The sequence below is a fragment of the Lynx canadensis genome, chromosome E3 (genome assembly GCF_007474595.2).
Source record: "Lynx canadensis isolate LIC74 chromosome E3, mLynCan4.pri.v2, whole genome shotgun sequence".
In the NCBI taxonomy this organism is placed as follows: Eukaryota; Metazoa; Chordata; class Mammalia; order Carnivora; family Felidae; genus Lynx; species Lynx canadensis.
In genome coordinates, this window is record NC_044318.1 from 30148018 (window position 1) to 30171957 (window position 23940).

Genomic DNA, 23940 nt, shown 5'->3' on the forward strand with positions numbered 1-23940 from the left:
GGCACAACCTGTTCCGTCCTGCCGGGCTGCCCCAGGCCACTGGGACATGCGTAAGGAAACAATAAGGAAGCCACTCTCGGAAGCTTGTGGCCTTGGCCCTCAGGGCAGGGCTTGGCCAGCCCTTTGCCCCAGGTTTCTCACCTTCCCCTGGTGTCCCTGGAGGAAAGAAGTGAGGGGTCAGTGGAGGCCGGAGTCAGAGGTGAGGACAGTCAGTCTGCTGACCTCCCTTCTGGTGCCTCTGGCCAGAGCGCTGGCTGTGGAAGACCACCGTTCCCTGCCACGGCCTTGTGTTTTTCACCGACCTTATGTCCTCAGCTTGTGGAATCTTGTTTCCGCATAGGGACCCACACCCACGGCCGCCAGCCTGGTCCGCCCCCCCCCCCCCCCCCAGCTCCTGTCAGCCTCCTTGAAGAGAGTAGCCTCCTAGCTGGTCTTAGGGCCCCCACCTACTCCTTACCCTTGGCCACAAGGTACTCCCCTCCCCTAGGACCCTTCTATGGGTCTTATGGGGACCTTCCCTGTACCTGCTCAATTTTCTTTTTTATTGTGGTCAAATATACATAACAAAATGTACCATTTTAACCTTGCTTTTTTTTTTTAATGTTTATTTATTTTTGAGAAAGCGAACACACATGAGCAGGAGAGGGGCAGAGAGCGGGATGGGGTGGGGACAGAGGATCTGAAGCAGGCTCTGTGCTGACAGCAGAGAGCCCGATGCGGGGCTCGAACTCGCGGACATGTGGAAGATCATGACCTGAGCAGAAGTCTGATGCTCACCCGACTGAGCCCCCCAGGCGCCCTTAACCGTTCTTGGGTGCACGAGTCAGTGGCGTTAGGTATATTCACCCTGCTGTGCAACCGTCACCCCCATCCATCTCCAGAACTTTTCTATCCGCTCAAACTGAAACTCTGTTCCCATTAAATGACTGCTCCCCATCTCCCCCTCCCCACAGCCCCTGGCAACCGCCCCCTGCTCGGTTTTAGGTTGCAAACCCCTGTTCTGCCAGCCCTCTGCCCCTTCTCCACGTTTTTGATTTGCTCTGTGGCACAAGCATCTCATGCACTATGTCATGTGTCCCACCCCTCCACAGTAAATCCTAATTGTCCAGTTATTTAAGGCGGGGCCCCAGCACCCGAAACAGTGCTTGACACATAAAGATGCTTAGTGATTTGTTTCTTGAATGACTGAATGATCTAGCCACCGGGGTTAGGCTGCTGCCGGGTCCGGGAGCTTTCTCCAGACCCCAGTGATTCCTTGTGCCCTCCCCGCCCCCCTTTTTGCAATCCTGCCCGTGTGTGTCACCCTGGAAGCTGCCAGCGCCGTCCCCCACACTGTGATTATCCTGGCCGCCCGTGACACAAGCACGCGGGTTTTGCCCGTGTTGACAGAAGAAGAAACCCCTTTTCAAGATCGTCCTTCAAGTCCAGAACTAAAGCTTGAAACAGCAGCCTCCAGTTGCCAAAGACAGCAGAAATGAAACGGAAGCAACACAAGAGACCTATCGAAGACCCAGAAAACCATAAAAAAGGCTGGTTGAGAGAACAAAGCCGGACCCACGCCATCTGCCTGGCTTTCCTTTGGGAAGGACCGCGCTGGACAGACCCCGGAGCGCTTCTGTCGCTGGCGGCGTGCGGTTGCAGAAAAGCATCAGCTGGGGCCAGCGGGGTCTCGGGAGCAGGTCGGACCCCAGCCCCTCCCCCTCCTCACTGGACATGCTGCAGAGAGAGAGATGTGGCTGAACTTCCCTCGCTCCGGACCGAACCGGCCGCCCTTTGCAGGAAACACTCCCGGCTTCCCAGACGGAATTTCAGAATGGGCTGGTGGGCACTCAGAGACCCCAGCGGAACGAAGGAACAAGAACGTGTGGAAACAGGTCCCTGGAACGTGCTAGATGCCTGTTCTGGGCCCCGTTTGCACGGCCCATCCCATGGGCATGAAGAACGTGGGCTCATGTTAAAGCTCGGCCGGCCAGGCTGTCGTCACAAAGGCTTGCACTTACTCTGTGATGAGCCGGCAGGTGACCTCAGCGGGGTCTGGCCGACACAGGGCATCATGACCCTGCAGGAAGCAGGCTCCGGTCCCAGACGGGGTCTGGCTCCCGAAGCCAGCTCGGGCCTCCCCCTAGATTCAGGTCTTCGGCTCAGGATTCCGCACACAGGGAACCCTTGCTGGTCCCTGACTGCGTGGAGGGGACGTCGTGGTGTCTGGGAAGGGAGGGCCGGGGAGCGCGACAGCCTGGCAGGGCCATCAGTCAGCCAGCAGGTGAGTGGAGAAGGTGACAGAGAGGCCCCTAGGGGCCCCGGCCTGATGGCGATGAGGCAGGCCACCTCCCCGGCTCCCCCCACGCGGAGGGTCCACGTGCTCAGACACGGCGGACGTCCGTGAAGATACCCAGGCCTCCGCGTGGCCTGTCGGGATGCTGGGGTGACGTCAGGCCCGGCCTCTTCCCTCGGAAACCGTCATCCTGGCTGTCTGCTGGGGGCCGGGATGCTGGTGAGGCGGACGGAGACTTTTCAGCCAAAGCTTGTTGCTTTGAGGGTCAGGTGTGCGAGAGCTGGGACTGCATGGGACCCTGGAGGCGGCTGAATTCATCCTCCCCTTGGAGACCTCGTGCCCCCTGCAGCCCGCTGGTCTGTGTGGCCTCGCTGGCTTTTTTTTTTTTTTTTTTCATGTTTCTTTATTTTGAGAGAGAGAGAGGTGGGGGCGGAGAGCACAAGCTGGAGAGGGAGAGAGAGAGAATCCCAAGCAGCGCAGAGCCCCACGCGGGGTTTGAACTCACCAACTGTGAGGCCACGACCTGAGCCGAGATCAAGAGTCAGACGCGTAACGGACTGCACCCCCCGGGGCACGCCGCCTAACTGGCTTCAGAGCTTCTCTTTACTTGGAACACCAGCTGGCCTCCGTGTGGCCTCCCCGCCAGCTACCTCTGCCTTCCAAGAAGAATAAATAGCCAACGAGTTAACTGCTAACTAGAGTTACAACGGGTCTTCACTCATTAGTGCTCCTTTGACAACAACCCTGTGAAGTAGATGCTATTCTTATCCCCATTGTACGCACGAGGAGACTGAGGCACAGAGAGGTTAAACTTAAGGTCACACAGCCATAAACAGCAGCATTGCCTTCAACCCATGGTGCGCGACAGCCAGGTGGTGGCTGGAATCTTCCTCCAGGCCAAAAGGCATGGTCTGGGCTCTAGAACCCCTATTCTGTTCAACAGAGCCCAGCGATGCACGGGCTCCCCCGAGATGGGGGACTTGCACAATTCTTGGGGTATGTCCCGAACCACAAGCTGCTGTCCCCCCGTCTGTCTCCTTCGTTGCTTGGGGCTGTAGAATTTTACGTCCTGTCTACCTGACGGCTCCAGCAGAACCTGCCCGGTGACAGTCATACACAGTTGCAAGGGTTGTGCACTGCTCAACTCCGAGAGCGCTCTTTCACAGAGACTATGAGGTGAACGAGCCCCACCCCCAGAGTTGTGATACACCACCTGCCCAGCTGTCTGGGCAGCAGATCGGTCCTGGGTTCTTCTCACAGCTGGATGGGATTTTGCCCGCCCTTAAAAGGTGTTCTCCAGATGCACTCCATGGTTCTAGAATCATCTTTCCGTGCCTTCTGGGCCAGGCCCCTTGAGGTCACCCTGCTGTGGAGCTGGCGGGGTTCCACGTGGCCCGAGGTGGAGCCAGATGGGAGCCAGGCCACCTTGAGCCTGCCCCTCACTGTACAGAGGAAGGAAGCAGCCCAGGGTTCAGCACCCCCGGGTGCCAAGTTGGGACCAGAACCCAGGTCTCATCTCCAAGACCACGGTCTTCACTCTCTCCCCGGGCTGCTTTGTTTTCCCGTGTTGTTTCATCCCGTTCCTGAGTACTATGAGGGCACGTAGAGGGCACCCCGCTCTCTTCCTCCTCGGGTTTCCCAACAGCAGTTAGCAGAGGCTGGGTAATTGCTGGGTTTGGGTCCTCTCTCCAGACCTTCAGAGACAAAGTACTGAGAGTCCACAAACGCCGGGGGCTCAAGCATCTGGAGGATGCTTAGCCATGACTCGTTAGAAGGCTGGGACTGGAGACTTTAGTGCCTCCCAAAGGAAGGGTAAGTCAAGGCAGCACCCCACAAAATACAGGCAGTTTGTCTGATCAGGGCTTCTGTGGCTTGGGGGTGGGTCGGTGGCCATAGTTCACTTTTTGTGAACAATGAGTGTTGATTCTATTCCTACCCTGTGTCAGGTGTATGCACGGAGAATCCGGAGTCCTTGCCAGTGAGAGCTGGGGGAAACGAGTGTTATTTGTGATAGGTTGTGGAAAGCACCCACGACCATCCTGCACAGTTGCACAGATTGTGCCCTGCTCAACTCTCAGGGCATACCTCACATAAACCGAGATGAACGAGTTGTGATGCGCAACCGTCTACAGTGGCTGTCGTGTCCTCTCGTGGACACAGTGTCAGGCTTCAGGTTGTCAAGGGAGGACAGGCTCTTTAGACTGGTGGCAGGCGAGGGAGGGGGATCGGTGCCAATGTGAGAAGGCTCTCCCCCAAAGAAGATGCTGACACCGGGTCGTGGAGGATAAGCAGCAAGGCTCCAGCCAAAGAAGAGGGAAGGCTGTGCCGGGCAGAAGAAAGAACATTTGTCAACCTTTGGAGGCTGGGGAGGGAGGCCGAGAGTGACGGAGCGGGATGAGGTGGGAGGTCACGTGGAGGGGAGTGGTAGACAGAGGAGCTTGAGAGGCAAGACAGGTGGGGCTGAGCGCCACGGAGCAGGGGAACGGGGAGCAGGAAGAACCAGGGGCCTGTCGGTCCCTCCGGCTGATCCGCGCTCCCGGAGGCCTGCCCACCCCAAGGAGCGCATTTCGAGATAGGCTTCCGGTAGCTGGACCTCAGAGGCCCTCGACCCCGGGAGACGGGTCACATCAACAACATATTTATACCCCGTTTACACAGAGGCTGAAGCGACCGTCTGCTGGTGTTTATGCCTTTCCGGGACGGCTTCCATGGTCTATTTCTGGAGCATCCCTCACGGCCAAGAGGGCACAGGGAGCGAGTGCCATATCTCCTTGCCTTCGCAGACAGCTGGGCGGCCGCTGTGTGTGGTGGTCTGGTGACTGGGGGGGCTGCCGGGGCTCCGTCTGAGTGCACGGGGGTCCCCAGGAGGGAGCCAGGCCGGGCCGGGGATTGCCACTTCCGGAGGTGGTCGTCTGCCGTTGTCCCCGAGCAATTGCAGATTTTCTTTGTCCAAGCAACATTGCCAGTGGGATGGGGGACAGAGATGTGACATGGAAACCGAAGAGCCGGATGGAGCTTGAGGAGTGTGTGTGGCCGGTTGAACAGAGCGTCAGCGGGGAGGAGAGTGACACCTTGCTCACGACTCTGGCACAAGAAACTTCTTTAGAGTCAGATGCGTCTGGGGCACCTGGGTGGCTCCGTCGGTTAAGCTTCCGACTTCGGCTCGGGTCACGATCTCGCGATCCGTGAGTTCGAGCCCCGCATCCGGCTCTGTGCTGACAGCTCGGAGCCTAGAGCCTGCTTCGGATTCTGTGTCTCCCTCTCTCTCTGCCCCTCCCCCTTTCATGCTATGTCTCTCTCTGTCTCAAAAATAAATAAACATTAAAAAAAAAATAATAAAAAAAAAAAGTCCGATTCATTGAGGTATGCCGCATTTGCATACAGTAGAACCCACCCCTTTTAGGGTATAATCCTTTGCGTTTTGACAAATGCGTGTGGTCTTGTAACCACCGCCTCAGTCAAGATACCAAGCACTCCTGTCAACCAAAAATTTCCTTGATGCTGTTCTACTTCTGTCTTTAATTTGTTTTTAACGTGTATTTAGTTTTGACAGGGAGAGGGAGAGCACAAGCAGGGGAGGGGCAGGGAGAGAGGGAGAGAGAGGATCCAAAGCGGGCGCCTCGCTGACAGCAGTGAGCCCGACGCGGGGCTCGAACTCACAAATCTCGAGTTCGTGACCCGAGCCAAAGTCGGACGCTCAACCGACTGAGCCACCCAGGCACCCCTCTTTCCCGTTTTAACCCCTGTGGGAGGGATAGTTGGGCCCTTGCTGGGGTTACTCGCCAGGCCTCTCGCTGCCAGGGCTCCCCGCGATGGATGGGTTTCGCACGCTGGGCACCGAGCCCGGGCCAGGCCTCCTCGCGCTTGAGAGCCACAGCGACGCAGAATAAACACGGGCCGTTTCCGGCTGCTGCTGCTTGTGTCGTTCTGGGGGCCCTTGCAGCTGGATGAGGGACAGGGAGGCAGGCACCAAGGGGCAGTGAGTGCCACACCCTGGCCTGGAGGAATCGAGGGTCTCGTATGGGGACAGAAATGAGCAATGCACACCCGAGGCTGATCCGTATTACCGAAGGTGACGGGTGACAGTTGGGGGATCCGGGCCCCCCAAAGGGCACAGACGGCCGCATCTCTTTCTCATGCAAGGAAGAAAAGTACCCTAAAGGCTGGGCTGTCGGTTGGGTGATGTGACTTGGGTGTGGGACGACCGTGGGAACTCCCGAGTTGGTGGGGGGTTGGGGGTGGGGGGTTGGGGGTGGGGGGGGGACAGCGGTGGAGGCTTAGATGTCAGAACGTGGGGGGGCCTGCAGAAGGCAGTTCACCCACCTGCTCCCTGCCAGAACCCCCCTTCGGCTTCTTCCCCTGGGAAAAAGTGGGATCTAAGCCCCTTCAGCTGTAGTAGGGCAACCTAGAGGCTGGCTCAGGGGTCCCCAAAGATTGGGGGGGTGAGAGGGGACCACCAGCCTCTCCAGGCCCCCCTGAGGCCTCGGGAGTCGGAAGTGGAGGGCCGTGGCGGGGGCGACTAACACCGTGTCCTCTGTCTGTCTGTCCGTCCGCCATCCAGGTGCAAGTTCTTCAGTCTGACCGAGACGCCCGAGGATTACACCATCATTGTTGACGAGGAGGGCTTCTTAGGTGAGTGCTTCCACCACTGGCGCTCGGCCGGACAGTGGCCTGCACTCAGTGCTGGCTGCCCGCCGCCTTATTTCTGCCCCTCCACCTCCTTACTTTTTGCCCGCCGCCTTATTTCTGCCCGCACCCGCCGCCTTATTTCTGCCTCCCCTCCGCCTTCCTAGCGGTGGGTTAGAAAGTCAGCAGGGGGTCTGTTTTCTTCTCTCCCTGTGCCCTGGCTCATCCCCCCTCCGTTTCCGCTTGTGAGACTCCCCCGGGAAAGGCGACGGCAGAGCCAAAAGGGTCAATAAGACGGTGCTTACCCAGCTGGGAACTGAAGCTACCAAGAAGGCACCCAGGGCTTGTTTTCTTGAGCACCTGCTGTTGGGCGAGGGGCTTTAAAATGTCCTCAGTCCTCGTTCCCTTTGGAGGAAGCCCTGATTATCTTCCTTTTGTGATTTTCCTTTCCGTTGTTCCGTTTTTCAGATTGAGATATCATTCACGTATCACAAAGTCCACCATTTTACTTTAGTTTTTAATTTTTTTAATGTTTATTGATTTTTGAGAGACAGACCGAGTGGAGATGGATGGGCGGAGAGGGAGACACAGAATCCGGAGCAGGCCCCAGGCTCTGAGCTGTCAGCACGGAGCCTGACGTGGGGCTTGAACTCACAAACTGTGAGATCATGATCTGAGCCGAAGTCGGTCGCTTAACCGACTGAGCCACCCACGCTCCCCATAAAGTCCACCATTTGAAAGTGTCCAGTTCTGTGGTTTTTGAAATGCACGGGGTTGTGCAGAACATTCCAGAACATTTTCATCACCCCAAAAAGAAACCTCGTACCTGTTAGTATCACTCCCCCTTCTCCCCTTCCCCCATGTCCTTTTGGTTTCATCAGTAAGGTTTTTACTATGTTTGTCCTGCTCTTAAGCTCGAAGCTCCTGGAGCAGAGGGGACGTCACGGGCCCAGGCTCACCAGCCACCAGCTGGGCTCCCCCCAGAGCAGATGTTCCTTCCAAGCCCCTCAGTTCCATTCCTCAAAGCATGCAGAGAATGCAGCAAATTCAGAGTTTTTATAAAAACCCTATTCCGCCCCAAAGACAACTCCTGGTCACTTTTTTTTTTTTTTTTTAACGTTTATTTATTTTTGAGACAGAGAGAGACAGAGCATGAACAGGGGAGGGGCAGAGAGAGAGGGAGACAGAGAATCCGAAACAGGCTCCAGGCTCTGAGCTGTCAGCACAGAGCGCCACGCGGGGCTCGAACCCACAGACCGCGAGATCATGACCTGAGCCAAAGTAAGGTAACATTTCCTGTGATACCCCAGCCTCTCACCGTGCACGTCGTGGTGGACGGGGCCTGCCTCCTCACCGGGTCCCCAGCGGTTAGAATCCAAGTTGTTTCCTTGTTCTCTAGTGATAAATTTGTGAACTCCTGAAATGTGTAACATACATTCTTATCCGGGCTGGCTCCTTAAATGGGGTCTGAGACGTGGTGTTTGTGGGGTCAGAAGTCAACCATCTGTGTGGTTCTCAATGCAAGCTGAAGGGCGGCCGAATGAGACCGTCCTCACTGGTGAGCACGCGAAACCCTGGGGGAACGGATACGGCCCCCACCCCCTCTGTCATCCTTACACACCCCTGCCCTGGGCACCTAGCCAAGGTTGGGGGGCTGCACCCAGCCCCCCCTATATCTAAAGGCGCACGGTTTCCCTCCCTCCGAGGGGACAGCTGCCCGGCCACAGCAGGGACAGGACAGGCCCTACGGGAGGCCCTGCCCCATCATCAAAGTTATCTAGCTAGTCATTCATTCATTCATTCATTCATCCGTTGACTCACTCATTCACTCAGCAGATATTTTCTGAGCCTGCGGGCCGCGAACGAGAACTTTTGCCTTAACCACAAAGCGTGGTCCCGTGAAGAGCGCGTGCCTGGGCAACCCGAAGCCATCTGCATTTTTGCGTGGGGACGCGTGCCCTTGTGCGGGAGCACCGAGGAGCGCCCCGGACTATCTCTTCTGGTCCATCTCCCCGGACGAGACTGACTCTCTCCATCGTGAGGCAGCAAAGGAGGCATCGCGGGGAGCGGGGAGCCGGGGAGCCGGGTTTTGCAGGCCCTGGGAGCCCGCGTGTGCAGGAATTGTCAGTAACCGGGGCGGGAGGTGTCCCGCAGCTAAAGGGCCGCCTGCTCGGAGCCCCCCCCGGCCCCCTCCTCTGGATTGCAGGAGGCAGCATTTACTGAGCACCTGCTGTGTGCCGCATCTCGCTGGGCCCTGGAGGGGCAGCCGGGGGGTGGGAAACACCACCTCTGACCCCATGAGCCTCAGGGCCCGCCAGCTAATGACACCGTTCTCGTGGTCGGTGCCGTGCAGGGAGGGGGTGGGTGCCGTAACGGCATGTCGCAGAACATACCCTGCTATGCAGGAGACCCCCTGGGAGGGGCCCTCGAAATAGGAAGCAAGATAAGCCAAGAGCGGATACATGCGCTCCCTGAATCAACATATACTGCCTTATTTCACTGCCCCGCTGGGGCTGCTATCTGTTGACACTGTGCTAATAAGCCCTGGGAAGGACTCTTTTTTTTTTTTTTTTTTTTCACGCGAAGCTTGGAACGGGATGTAGCATCTTAAAAAAATTTTTCAAGTTTATTTATTTTGAGAGAGAGACAGAGAGAGCAGGGGAGGGGCAGAGAGAGAGGGAGAGACAGAACATCCCAAGCTCTGTCAGCGCAAAGCCTGATGCGGGGCTCGAACCCACAAACTGCGAGATCATGACCTAAGCTGAAGTCAGGAGTCGGATGCTAAACCGACTGAGCCACCCAGGCGCCCCGGGAAAGACTTTTCTTACCTTTGTTTTATAGATGAGGAAAGTGAAACACAGAAATGTGTGTAACCTGCCCAAGATCTCACCGTTGGTGTCACCTCTGGATGCTTCCAACGGCCAGGCCCTGGGCAGGGGAGGTCAGAAGCGCAGGAATCCAGCCTTTGCCCCTCAGGTCTTGGGAGGACAGAAACACAGGAACCAGAGTTACAGCATCAGTGGAGAGTGGCGCTCAGCTTAGCGGGCAGAAGTGCAGTCCAAGAGGACTTCCTTGAGGAGGCAGGGCCTGAGGCAGACCCAAGGAAATGAGTAAAGAGCTACCCAGTGGAACCTATGCAGTTGGGGTTGGGGACACTTCCAGAGTGGAGGGTTGCTTGGCACTCTCAGGGAACTGAGGTCACTGGGCACATGAACAGGGGAAGGAGGCAGGACGAGTGAGACCAGGAGAGGCAGGGGCAAGGGGGAGCCAGTGAAGGGTGTTGCTTGAACTCGAAGGGCTTGCCCGCAGAGAACCGAGTGGGGAGGCTGGCACAGTGACGACAGAGCAGGAATCGAGAAAGATTCCAGATCAGAATTTACCTGGGACTTTCCTGAGCTCCACTGCCGACCGGCACAGAGCCTCACGCTTTGGGTCTGGAAGAAGTAGTGAGTCTTCTTCAGCATGTCCCTTTCTTGGGGGGGGGGGGGGGGGCTCCGAAGAGGAGACTTTGGGGGAGCTCGTGTAGTCAGGGAAGGCTTCCTGGAGGAGGCAATTTTTTGCTGCCCTTGATGGGCTGAGGAGGGAGAGAACATGTCCGGTAGGCATCTACGAGTAAGTACAGGAGAAGAAGCAGAGACCAGGTCCAGTTCTAAAACAGAGGTGAGCAAGGTAAATTTGCACCTTATTCCGCAGACAGTAGGGAGCCATTGAAGATTGTTGAGCTGGAAGAGAGTCATCACTGGCGCTGGATTCAGGTAGAGGCAGCTGGGTGAGTGTACAGGAGGGGAGTGTGAGGTAGGGGCCTCCCTGGGAAGTGTATAAGCAGGCTTTGTCCAAATTGAGGTCTTGAGACCCTAACTGGCCCAAGGAGGGGATCACCCACCACCCTGAAGCCCTGAGGTTCCCCGGAGCCAGTAACAATCGCCTGGCTTCTCCCCCAAACCTTTTCCAGTGGCAGGGAAGTAACCATAGCAAAGGGCTCATCTGCTCAGTCTTCAAGTCAGGGGAAGGTGGGACCTGGGACAGGTTTGAATTATTCACCCAGCAGGGGCTGGGAGGAGGGGCCCAGCCTCCGGCCACCCTTAACTCTGTGACTTCCAGGTAGGGGGTCTTGTTTCCAGGTTGCAATTCCTGGCCAGCAAACCAGGCTTCTTGGTCATCCGTTATTGCCCAAGAAAAATCTAGAAACATCGTGTGCCTCTAATGAAGTGTGCTGTCTCCAGCACTCATGTTCTAGAGCTCTGGGGTGGGGTGGGGGGGGGGTGGAATACACAAAGCCAGACTCCTGTTCACCTGCACAGCCTTCCTGTTGTGAGCTCAGCGGAGATGCCTCACCTCATGGGCTCGTTCCAGTGGTTAAGAGCAAAGACCCGTTTTTACAAGTGAGAAAACATCACTGTGAGTGATGGAGGGGGTGCGGATTTGAAGCAGGAAATGCCTTTGCGACGGTCCGGGCAGAAATAAGGAAAGTACTCGGAGAAAGTGGTATGGGGGTTCCAACAACCGAGGTCAGGAGCAGCTGCTGAGAAGTTGGGGGGGGTGGGTGGCAGGCAGTGGGGGAAGGCTCTTAGAGGCAGGATCTGGGGGAGGGGAGGGGTGGAAGGAGCCACACGGTTCCACCTTCTTGCCCAAGCTCTGGGAGGCTTCTCTTCAGAAAGGGAGTTTGGTCTGTGGCCACCTCCGTGGGACACCTGGCTGTGCCAGCTGTGCAAACACTGCTTGTCCCCCAGAGGCCTCCCGTGGCCTCTGTTAACATCAGCCAGGGAGCCTTGGTGACTGTTCACTGGCGTGGAACTTTCACGGTTAGGAACCGGCCGCCCTTTGCAGTTCACTTGCACGCAAGATGAAGAATCTTGGAGGGGGTGGGGACAGGACGTCAACCAGACAGCTCTTCGTTTAATGTGGAAATTAAGAGTTTCTTGGCTCAACTGGATGCTGTCCGTCTGGGTGGCAAACAGAAGCAGGAAGCGTGTGTGGGTTTCGATCTTTTCCATGTTTAATGAGCACTTACTATGTGCGGTGCAAGGTGTTCTTGGGGACCCAAGATGACAGTCCCTGCCCTGACTTCTGGGTAGTGGGCGGAATCTTAGGTTTGCAGTTTCAGAGGGGCCCGGGGGTAATTGGGCTCCCCATCACGGGCCCCCACAAAGTCCCCGTATCTGAACGTGTGATCCGTCGCACAGTGGGGAGGGGCACGCTCAGGGGCTGCGATCGGTCCAAAGGTGGAGCAGGAAAGTCGTTGAAAAGCGACTCCTGGCCTCACCCTGGGCTGAGACGGGAAGACCCAGGTTCGGGTCCAGCTCTGCCACTTTCACTGCTTATGATTCTGGACGAGCTGCTTCATCCCAAACCCAGGATCACCCTTCCCTTCCAGAAGGCGCGCACACGGCCATACTATGCACCCGTGCTCCATAGGCATCAGGGAGTCGCCGTGTCTACCTTGCACGTCCACAGGGGCAAAGAGGGCTGTGGCCACCAGAGCTCTGAGCCCCTAGCTTGTCATTTACCATTTCAGTAAGCGGAGGACAAAGTGGTGCCCCCAGCGGAGGTCGCCTCTCCAGGAAGTCCAAGCTCCCAGCTCAGTCTGTCCGGTTCTTATTGTTCCCCTAAAGCTGATCCTCCCAGGGAGCCCTGGGGGGACAGTGCCCATCTGCATGTGTAGTGGCCTCCTACTCACTCCCGCTCCGCCCCTGCCTCGCGTGAAGTCACACCCCGGAGCTGAGATTGCATTTGCCAGGATGGGGAGAGAGGCAGGGAGAGCAATGAGGGACGGGGAGGGGTGGGCCTTTGAGTGCCTGTCCCCTGCAGGGTCCTGGCCATTCCCGTGACACCCCAGTTCCCACCCACCCTCCGACCTCCCTCCAGGGCCGCCCTGTGGCAGATCTCTTCCTGCGAGAGCTCCACGGTCTACACCCCCGTGCTGGCCCGCAGTGGCTATGCTTCCTGTCTTTTTATTCTACCCAGTATAGTCTCCTGCTCATTCCCCAATACCAAGTAGCCTTCCAAGGCATGCCTCCCTTCTCTTTACGTTTTGGCAGTTTTCAGACCCGCACCGCGGCTGAGAGCCCACTACGCTAACCGCCCCCGTACCCTCCCCCTGGAAGGGGGGCTCCCCACCTGTTAACCTTTGAAGACCATTGCCCTCTCCCTCCTTCCGGTAAACACACGCGCACGCATTTATCGTTTGCTGAACCATCTGAAGGACAGCTCACCCCTAACCACCTGAGCACCTGTCAGCTGATACTAAGAGCCCCATCCTGTTCATCGCGCCCGCGGAATGAGATACTCCTTCTGTCTCTAACATCAGTTCTCATTTAGACAGCTACCCAAAGATACGTTGTGTAGCTGGAAAATGTGCTTTTAACCGGACGTGCAGCGTTCTGTGGCTGATGAGCCGTGGTCCGTCCGCCTGGGTCTTCATTTGAAATCCCTTTGGGTTGAAGCCTCACCCCTGAGTCTGTTGTCGCCCCGCGTGTCAACTGCTCCCTCCCAGGGAAGCCGCACAGTGAGAGCACTCTCGTTATGTTTTGCCCAACTGCCGTCCAGAAACCATCGAAACTACCACCAGCAACGTACTAACAAAGTTTCTGGCATGTGGTGAGGGCTTGGATGCCAGACGCTTAGCTAAGTGCTTGATGGGGATTATCTCATTTAATCCTCGAAGCATCTTCTGGACCTGATCCTGATTTCATCATTCTGTGTTTGAAAACTTAAGAAACCGAGGGGGCGTTGACTTTGTGCCCAGAGTCGTATCGGCAGGATTAAACCCGCCCGTCTGACCCCAGGACTCTTGACCCTGCTGCAGGCAGGGTAGGAGAAGCCTGAGGTACACAGGCTGTGTGGGGAGGTAGCAGCTGTGTAGCACGGAGGACCGCGGGTCCCACAGCCGGAACAGGGGAGTCCTGGGGACGTGGGGGTATGGTGAACAGCGCAGGGGGCGCTCTACCCAGCAACAGAGCCGCCCCACTTTGCGGCTGGGGGTGACAAGACCAGTTAACCTCCTCCACCACAGAGCGTGTTCAGCTCTGAGTGGCTATTTTTAGGGTCTGGTACTATGTGCAGTGACAGAAATAATCCATTTCGGTCTTGGAATGGGTCCACTTTTCCTCTAGGGAAGGGCAAGCTTCCTGCCTCCTGGTCAGCCTCCTGGAAGCTCATCCCCATGGCCCCAGAATGCCAGCTCGGGCACCCTGAAGCTTGGCTCCGGGGTGAGGCTGGGGCCCGGACAGGCCTGCCTTCCCTCTCCCCTAGAATGCCAGGGCAGTGCTCTGAGGTCCCGGGGGCGGGAAGCCGCAAACAACTGTGGTTTCCAGATGCTTCTGTTCCCCTGGCAAAGCTCGCCCTTTTGGAAGTATGGTGACCACCGGTCTGAAACTGACCACCGTCAGTGGGTTCTGTCCGGGGCCGAGAGCCAGGAGCGGGGGCCCTGAGGCTGGGAGCAGGGCGGGCAGACCCAGACTGGCCAACGGTTGGATTGGCCTGAAATCCTGTGTTCCCACCCCCACCCCCACGCCCCCGTTTGCAGCCTCAGGCCTGGGCTTCTCTCCCCGGGACTCCTCCAAACCTGCCGAGAAAGACTCCCCAGAGCAGAGCCTTGGCCGCACCAGCACCCCTTAGCCATGCACACGCCCAGCGGTTCACCGACGACGCGCCTTCCCCGCTGTATCTGCAGCAGCTCCCTGGCAACCTCCCCTGGGCAGGGTGGAGCCGGGGTTTGGGGTTTGTCACTGTCTGAGAGCCCGAAGCCTGTGTCCTCTGCCCTCCTCCCACCTGCTCTCGGGAGACCCCCCCCTACCTTGCCCCGCTGGAATGCGGAACTCAGGTCCGCCGGGCAGAGGAGCTCCCACCTGCACGGTGAAGGCCTTGCGGGGTCCACTGAGACCACATGAAGGCAACGCCTGGGTGTGGGACTCACGGTGTCCCAATTGGAGCCCCTGCTGGCCCAGTGCCTCCACTTTACAGTCCTGGAGCTAAGCCTTGCGGGGGGGGGGGGGGGGTTCTCTGATACTCCAGGGTGGGCTGGTGGCCAAGGTGGGTCTGGAAGGCATTCCACGGTGCCAGAAGGAGATTGCCCTGCCATTTACTACCCAGTGATCTTGGGGACTGTCAGCTTCCCTCTCTGGGCCTCAGTTTCCGACCCTGTGAAATGGGAGCAGGGCTGACTTTTCAGCCTATTGTGCGTCCATAAGTAGATGAACAGCGTTCAGACAGCATCCCTGATTCGCCGATGTCTGGGCCCCTCTTCGGAGCCCCCTCCCTTATTGGGGACCTGGTCCTTCTTCCTGGTCAGTGCCCAGAGCAGAGCATGAGGTCTGTTTCCTAGTCGGACCTGGGTTTGAATCCTGGCTCTTACGCGTCCGGTGCGTCCACAAGCAGATGGGCATCAGTCCCCACTGGTGGATTGTAAATTCAGAGAAGTTGGCCGGCTCTGGGAATGGTCTCTGTGGGAGTGGCATCGGCTGCCCCCCGGGGCCTTTGCCCGATCCTGGGAAGGTGGATACAAGCAAGGGATGATGTCGGGGGCCACCCCCCCACCTCGGGTCTGGCAGGGTGACGGAGCACTGACCAAGCTGGGCGGAAGTTGGGGGATGGGGGACGGGGAACAGGGGAGGTCGGGGGGTGGGAACCGTGCGGCCCGGACAGAGTAGAGCTGCCACTGTCCCTCATCCACTCATCTCACACCTCCGCGGGCCGGGCGCTGAGCCTGGCGGAGAATGAAGCCGACCGGGGCCCGCGCCCCGGTGAGGGTGACGCCCCGGGGACTCATACCCCCTGCCCGGGACGGTAACCACTCACCGTGTGCAGCCATCAGAATTGAAATGCACCAAAATTAAATAAAACTCACAGTCTGTTTTCTTCGCTTGCACCAGCCGTATCTCTTCTGGTGGGAATGGCGACCGTCTGGGGGCAGCGCAGGTGTAGCCCCCCTCCGTCCTTGCACAGAGCTCCCCCGGACAGCGCTCACTGAGGAGAGGACTTTGGCTTTTCTTCGAAGGACGTGGGAAGCCGCTGGGTGCTTTCGGGTTGTGAGCAGCTTGGAATGGGCAGGCAGAGGGTGGATACGCCAAAGCTGACACGGCCTCGTGTTAGCATGCGGCAACATGAGTGAGCCTTCCGGAATTTTCCGAAGGAGGCTTCAGGGGTTCTGCCCTAATGAAAAGGGACACTTAAGATTTTCGTCGCCAAATATATTACAATGATGCCTGAGATGGCTGGCCACCGTCGGGGCCCCGCGACTCACGGGGTGGACTGTCGGGACACCCCAGCCCCGGGGGGCTCTCAGTGCTGCCCCTTAGAATTTCAGAACTGAGCTCCTGGTTCTGGGGAGCATGTTTCCTCTGGAGGTCTGTCCTGGGGCTCTCTCTCTTCTGACCCCCCACGTAACAGACTAAAAGTGTCTCCCGACTCGTGATTTCAGCTCAGGTCATGATCTCAGAGCTCGTGACTTCGAGCCCCGCGTCGGGCTCTCTGCTGTCAGCCCAGAGCTTGCTTCGGATCCTCTGTCTCCCTCTCTCTCTCCACCCCTGCCCCTCCCCCAAGATAAAACCATTTAAAAAGCCTTTCCCCCTGCTCTTCCTCCCAGACTTTCCCCTTTTGTGGGAAGCCGCCTCCCTCCCCAGCCAGCCTGGCCGCCCGCCATGGTCCTTTCTCAGCAGCAGGACCAATGGGCTCACTAGCCTGTGGTTACCATGGCAACCAGAGCTGGACAGGTGGAAGTCCAGGTGGGGCCTCACTCAGTTTCCCCTCCTTGGAAGCCGTCTTGCCTGAGGCCAGCCCAGCCTTCCTAGGGCAGCATGGTCCTCCTCACTGTCGTCCAGACAGCCTCCCTGATTCCCCAGTGGCTGAGGCCCTCTTCCGGTCTCCCGCCCTGACTGAGGACCTGGCCCTTCTTCCGGGTCAGTGCCCAGAACAGAGCGTGAGGTCTGTTTCCTAGTCGGACCTGGGTTTGAATCCTGGCTCTCACTCGCTAAGGGATCTCGGGCGGTCGCCAGCCCCCTCGGCGCTCTGGTGCGCCGCGCCTACAGTGGGAATGACAGTCCTGGTACAGGGTGTGTCTGAGCAGACGCCTGTGATGCGCAGAGAGCCCCGTGTGCAGCCCGCATTGCACTCTGTAGCTGTGCGTTGGAGACACGTGCACCTGCGTGTACCTGCGTCCTGTGGGCCAGGCTCCAGTCCTGAGTCTCAGAGTGTTCTTCTGCGGGACCGGCTAGGACAGGTGAACATTTGGATTCCGGGGGTTTGTGAGCTGGTCAGGGAGCCTCGGTGATTACTGCCACTCTGACCCTCCCGGTGCTCACCCCCAGGATCCCTGGACTGTCTGGAGGGACTCGGGTGGCATCCTTAGGAACCCTCCTGGAGCTCTGTGTTCTTCCAAGACGCAAGTCTGATAGAAGCAGGGAGAGAAATCCTGGGGGCCCCCCCACCCCCCGCCCTGGCGCTGGCCCCCTCTCTACCTCCGGCCCCCTAGGAGGGTCCCAGGAACCCAGTATGAAAACCACAGGGCCCATTCCACCAGTATGAGGGTGGTGATGGCAGCCCGACTCTGGAGCGAGAACTGGAAATAACAAAGTCACTACTGACTGCTGGATACCATCGTTGGTATGAGTATCATGGCGGAGGACATGGAGGCCCAGCCCCATAGGGCCACTTGTCACCGAGGTTCCTGCCCTGCTGAGCTGCCTGGCGCATGTCTGCTCGGTGCTCCCGGCCCGGGACCCCGGATCCCATCCTCCTTTGACAGACGAGGGCACCGAGGCCCAGAGGGTGGGGCTGACCGGGGTGTCACACAGCCACCCCCGTCCCTGCAGCCCTGCCCTGCCCTGCCCTTCCCCCCCCCCCCCGGGACCTGGGACCCAGCAGTCACAGGCCTGCCTTCCGTGTCCTCCCCTCCCTCCCCCAGAGCTGCCCTCCTCGGAGCACCTGAGCGTGGCAGGCGCCACCTGGCTGGCCCTGAACGTGGTGTCGGGCGGGGGTGGCTTCTCCGGCTCACAGCCCATCGGCGTGACCAAGATTGCCAAGTCAGTCATCGCCCCGCTGGCCGACCAGAACATCTCCGTGTTCATGCTGTCTACCTACCAGACAGACTTCATCCTGGTGAGCCGGGGCCCCGCCCGCCGGGGCCGTGGGTGGGGTGGTCCACAGTGGTCCCTGGCCCCGTCCCGTGATCCGCTCACAGAGACGTCAGGGGTGCCTGGGGGTCATCGGTCAGGGGTCAGCACCACCCAGGTGGGGCTTCGGGGCCCTGCCCGGCCCCACACACCGCCTGCCTTTCGCAAGCCAAGCTTGCTTTGACCCGGGGGCCAGGAAGTAAGGGGCACAGACCTGCACCTCCCGGCCCTCCATGCGGCGTCCTCTGCCCTGCATCTTCCCAGCTGCCCCTGGGGAGGCGCACGCACCCGGTTCCAGGCTCCCATCCGCCCCCCCCCCCCAGGGTTGCAGGAGGGTCAGGGGCCACGGGACACTCACATCCTTGACTCCCCGCCCCCAGGTGCGTGAACGGGACCTGCCCTTCGTCACGCACACCTTGTCGTCAGAGTTCACCATCCTGCGGGTCGTCAATGGCGAGACGGTAGCAGCCGAGAACCTCGGCATCACCAATGGCTTCGTGAAACCCAAGATGGGTGAGTTGGGGCGGGGGGGTGCCCTACAGGGGAGACCCCTAGAAGTTACCAGGTCCCACCCCAGAGCGGCCCCAGAGCAGAGCGTACATTAAGCACCAGATGTAACATAGCGTAACAATCCTGGTCAGACATTGCTGTCAAGGGTTAGCAGGGAGGGGAGACATGGACACAGCCAGCGACGGCCAGAGGCCACTCCTCACCCACCCAGGGTATCAGGGCAGACCTCCCAGAGGCAGTGACTCTCAAACTGAAGCTTGGAGCACAAGTAGGAGCTCAGCCAAGTGGTGGAGGTTGGAAAGGGCATTCCAGGCAGACAGCAGGGCATGTGCAAAGGCCCAGGGGTCTGGAGGTGAGCCTAGAGAATCAGGAGAGCTGTGGGTGATATTGGAGGCTACAGAAGGGACAAGGGCCAGGTCTCCTCCACCTTCCCGGGCCCTCCTGCCCGATGCTGCTCTTCCCTGAGCACCTGATGTCTTTGCTCTCCCAGTCCAGAGGCCTGTCATCCACCCTCTGTCCAGCCCAAGCAACAGGTTCTGTGTCACCAGCCTGGACCCTGACACGCTGCCTGCGGTCGCCACACTCCTCATGGACGTCATGTTCTACTCCAACGGGTACGGCCCCCTTGGGCATGAGAGGCTACAGGGGTATCGGGGGGATGGACATGACTCTGCCCGGGAGCCCCAGTCCGAGGAGGGAGACACAGACCTGCCCTGAAAGCTGGTCTGGTGGCGGAGGGGGGTGGAGGGGGTGCATCACGGCTCTACCCAAAAGGCCCGCTCCAAGAGGGGAGACATTCTTCCTGGAGAACCCCGAAACTGGGGGAAGCCCCGAGTGCACATGTACATGTAATGAACACCCCACTGTCGTCCCCTGAGGTCCAAGGGCAAGAGCCCAGTCAGTCGAGGAGCCAGGACCTTGGGATTTTTCGTTCAGCAGACAATAGGCTTTGCATTTTTCCTCAGAGCGGATTTTAAGTTTAGGCCAACGCTGAGTGGGGTGGGACCAGGGGCCAGTGAGCCGGCAGTGACCATAGCCTGTGCCCTGAGACTGGGATCGGTGCAGGGACAGAGGATACTGCTGAGGAAGGGACACGTGTAGTCTGCACTCGGGGCCTTCCGGGTCTCCGGCGCTGCGAAGTGTGGTGCATGCCTCGGTGAACGCCGTGGGCTCATCTGTATCTCACCGATGACGAGACTGCGGGGGGTGGGGGGCACAGGTTCAGGGTCACCCAGCAGGGCGGGGTCAGGGCCAAGTCCTGGGGCTTTCCCAGGCTTCCCAGCACTGTGTGCCGAGGCCCATGGGCGGGCAGGCGGGCCGGGTGGGGGTCCGGGTGCAGCGGGGGCCCACTGCCCCCCCTCACCAGTGCCCCTTCCCCGGCCCCCCAGAGTGAAGGACCCCATGGCCGCCGGTGAGGACTGCGGCCACATCCGCTTCTTCTCCTTCTCCCTCATTGAGGGCTACATCTCCCTGGTGATGGACGTGCAGACCCAGCAGAGGTGAGTCGGGCCCAGGGTGGGCTGGCTCCGTGGTGGGTGCCCTTCGTACCTAGTGGGTGCTCAGCACAGCCCTGCCTCGTGGGTGAGCTGGGCCCATCTTTCAGATGACAGCAGCTCAGACGAAGGCCTGGGGCCATCGGGCGCTCCCCGTCTCTGGGGCCGGGCGTGGGGATGGCATCCCTCGTGCAAATTGGCTAAGGGGGGCATTTGTTCCAAAGCCCGCTCCCAGCCTTGCCCTCCCCTTCTGCCCCGATGAGGAGGGCACGGAGAGGGGGTCCTTGACACCCTGGAGCTCCCGAGCCCCCTCACTGTGGCCCCGCATCAGTGCCCCGAGGGCCAGCCAAGGGACCACGACCAACGTCAACCTCTGGGGTTTTCTCTCTTTGTTAAGGTTCCCTAGTAATTTGTTGTTCACGAGTGCGTCCGGAGAGCTCTGGAAGATGGTGCGGATCGGAGGACAGCCCCTGGGATTTGGTGAGTCCCGTGGGGCTCCACACCGGTGGGTGGGGGGCCTAGCATCGCCGACCTCCGTCTGGGGTCCCTCACCCTGCGGTGCAGATGGGGAGGCTGAGGCTTGCCGAGCCGAGGTCCCCACCGCCACGGGCCCTTGACCGGCGAGCGACAGGAGGCACGGGCCTGCAGAGGACGGGAGGAGCTCCTTCAACCCAAGCGCCCTTGTTTTTAAGTCACTCGTTAGCCCCATCTGCTCACAGGCGGTGGCTGCTGTGGTTTTGATGAGTTTCCCTCGTGTAGATCAATACAGTTGCCGAACAGTCTCCCAGTAAGACTCCAGACACCCCCGCACTCACCCCTGAATATCTCACCCTTCCTGTTCTCTCCTCCGTAACCACGACAAACTGATCCCATGGGGAGAAATCCCCAGTGATTCCCCACGACTCCGTCCAGACTCGGTTTCCACAACTGCCCAAACAGTGTCTTTGGGCAGATAGTGTTTTCCTTGAGCATTTTACAAGGGGCCACAGGGCTCAGGGCCCTCGGTAGGTAGCAGGGCCACGTGACACCGATCCGCCCGGTACTGGGTGGGGGCTGCTGGCCCCGTCACCAGGGATGCAGCCATCAGAAAGGATTTCTTTAGGCTGGACTCGCCAGATGCCAGAGCTCGAACCCGGGAGAGGCTGTCAGTAAGTTACAGGGCAGTCGTTTCTGGGAGCATCCTCGGCCAGCCCTGAGCACCGATTTCCCACAGATGGAGTGAAGAATGTTCCAGATAAAGCTCAGACTGCTCCAGGGGCCATCGTGTCAGCCCTGGGCGCTCAGTTCCCGGGACAGGAGATGGAGGTGGCAGGGCATTTTGACCTGAGGGCGAAGGGTCAGCGAGGGAGCCATGTCCTGCCTCCTGCCTCACCCGCCTCTGGATGAGCCTGCAGGTGGACAGTAACTAGCAGGACGGGACAGGTCCCCCGACCCCCATCTCCCACCCCAGCTCTGCTCACATCAAGGCCAAAGCCAGAGCCATGCTGGGGGCAGGACAGTAGGCTGTTCTCTGGAGTGCTGGGAAATGTACACTGATGGCTCCTGGTCCGACCCTGGGACCCACAGCCTGCCTCTCAGGACCTCCTCCTCCACAGACCCCAGCCCTTCTCCCGCCTACTTGTGCAGGGTCATGGGGATGTGGAGATGAGCCCTGGGCTGGAAGAAAGCGGCGAGACCGCAGGCAGGCTGCTTAACCTCTGAGCCTCAGTTTCCTACTATGTAAGATAAGGATGACCGTAGATGCTGCGTCCGGGTGGCGAGCACGCGTGTCTGTTACCCCAGGTGCTCAGCAGGCTGCATGTGCTGTCACCGTCACATGGAAGGACCGGGTGATTGGAGAAGGGTCAGGAAGGGAGGGCTTCCCGGTGAAGGTGACTGGTGGATATTCACCCGGCCGCGGGGAGGAGAGGGCAGTAGCAGCAGAGGGAGGTATGACGTGACACCCAGGTGGCTCCCGGCGGCCGTGCCCAGGGTGCAGAGTCCAAAGGTAGAGAGGGTGAGCTGGTCAGGTCACCACAGGCAGCGCGGCCAAGGCCAGACCGAAGAGCCTGTCACTATTTCTTCCTGAAGGTGGAGGCGTCCGGCAGAGCTCGGGCGGGCAAAGCGGGGGCTGCCGGGGGGTCACCAGGAGACTCAGGCCAGAAGCAGGAGGACACGCGTGTCGGCTCGCCTTTCAGCCCCCAGCTCTGGTCCCGAGTTGATCGAAATAGACCGCGTAGAATACAAAAACAGCAAGTCCAAATAAAGAAGAGATACAGAGGGGATGGGTGGGTGAAACCCAAAACATCTCTCCATCGGCAAACGTCTGCGCGTCGCCGTGAGGCTGTTTTTGTCTGCGCGGCCCCGCGGGCGGGCGGCCGGCCAGGGGAAAGGGTGTGTGTAAGAATCGGCCGCGGAAGCTGGGTCTGCCTGCCTTCCCGGGACGCCGCGGGGTTCGAAGCCATGCTTCCAGCTATAAATAGCCCCGCAAGGAAAATAGCTCCCCGAGAATCCAAGATCCCATATGTTTTCGAGCGTGGTTTGGAGTAAACACGCTTGCTAATCCTAACCCCGCGCGCGCACACAGCCCAGATTGCATTTGCACAAAACCGTACTCGCTCCAGCTCTGCGCTGCGCCGTTTGGTCTTTTCCTCTTCCGTCGCATCATTTTGTAAAATGCTGGCCACCGGCCTTCTAGGCGGGCGTCAGGATGGGTCCCAGCCCACAGTCGGAAAGGCGTCGTTCTAGACTCTAATCTCCCGCCCCCGTCTCTATCGGGATCGTTGCGTCTGGAGCTAAAGGGTCTCGGATACAGCCAGTCTCCACCACTTGGTGGCAGAGGGTCACCAGATGTGCAGGCCCCAGGCCCGTACGGCCACCGAAAGGGCCTTCGGGTCCAGCCAGGAAGCCCCCCGGCGGGCCAAGCGAAAAGCAGGAGTTTGAGAAGCCTAGCTGGTCGCCACACGGGTCCAGGGCTGGGCTGACAACATCAGGAGCCGGGGCCAGGGAGTGAGGGGGCAGAAGGGAGGCTGGATGGGGTGATAATGGGGTGTTGCAGTGGTGCAGCCGGGGCTGTTTCCCAGGCTTCAGCCTCAGAGTCACGGGGGGAACTGGTGACCCGATCTGGCCTCTCCCACCCAGTCGGGGACAGTGTTGGGAAAAATGTACCATTGTCAAAATCCGAACAGTGGCTTTGGGAGAAGCCACCTGAAAACTTTGAGTGGGTTGTGTTGGTGACTCAGAGTGGTCCTCGCACCCTGGAGGTCTTCCTGTAGGAGGCAGCCTTGAATGGTGCCTTCAAAACAGACAGGATGCTGGAGGCGAGGGACTTTGCAGAAGTCCCGTTCGGGCCCCAAACAAATGCCTGGCACCGCCCTTAGGACAGGCAGAGGTCACTCATTACCCGGTGGGGACTCCAACGGGGAAGCTTACGCTCAGAGAGAGGAAGTGACTGGACCACTCTGGCTAGAAGAGAGTCAGACGGCAACAGGAGAGAGGGCGTGAACCCATGTCCTCCCGTCGGCCACAGCTCCATCTCGGAGAACTCGAGAGGTGGCGGGGAAGGAGGCCTGGAAACAGGACCGAAGCCGGACAGAGCTGGGCCGTGAGGAGCCCCACAGAGGAGAGCTCGTTGCTGGCCAGGGACATCCGAGAAGGATCCCGGATGGAGGGGCCTTGCGCTAAGGTTTCAGGGCGCGAGGGGCAGGAGCGCTTAGACACTGCGGGTGCGTGGCAGGCGCTGTCAGCAGAGCAGGGCGGAAGGCTGGCCGAGGAGGCTGAGCGTCGTCCCCACCTCTGTCCCCAGATGAGTGTGGCATCGTGGCCCAGATCTCCGAGCCCCTGGCTGCCGCAGACATCCCCGCCTACTACATCAGTACTTTCAAGTTCGACCACGCGCTGGTGAGTGTCGAGGGCGAGGGGGCGAGGGATGCCAGTCCGGGGCTCATGG

General features: G+C 59.3%; 1 protein-coding gene across 1 annotated transcript in view; it reads left to right on the top strand.

Annotated features, from left to right (window-relative positions):
- The window catches only part of CASTOR2 (cytosolic arginine sensor for mTORC1 subunit 2), a 58398-nt gene that overhangs the window by 28892 nt on the left and 5566 nt on the right, over window positions 1-23940 (top strand). The window contains exons 2-8 of the mRNA XM_030300791.1: window positions 6837-6907; window positions 17802-17995; window positions 18390-18522; window positions 19010-19133; window positions 19908-20018; window positions 20410-20492; window positions 23797-23891. Coding sequence (XP_030156651.1) covers window positions 6837-6907; window positions 17802-17995; window positions 18390-18522; window positions 19010-19133; window positions 19908-20018; window positions 20410-20492; window positions 23797-23891 — 811 coding nt within the window. The remainder of the gene's footprint in view (window positions 1-6836; window positions 6908-17801; window positions 17996-18389; window positions 18523-19009; window positions 19134-19907; window positions 20019-20409; window positions 20493-23796; window positions 23892-23940) is intronic.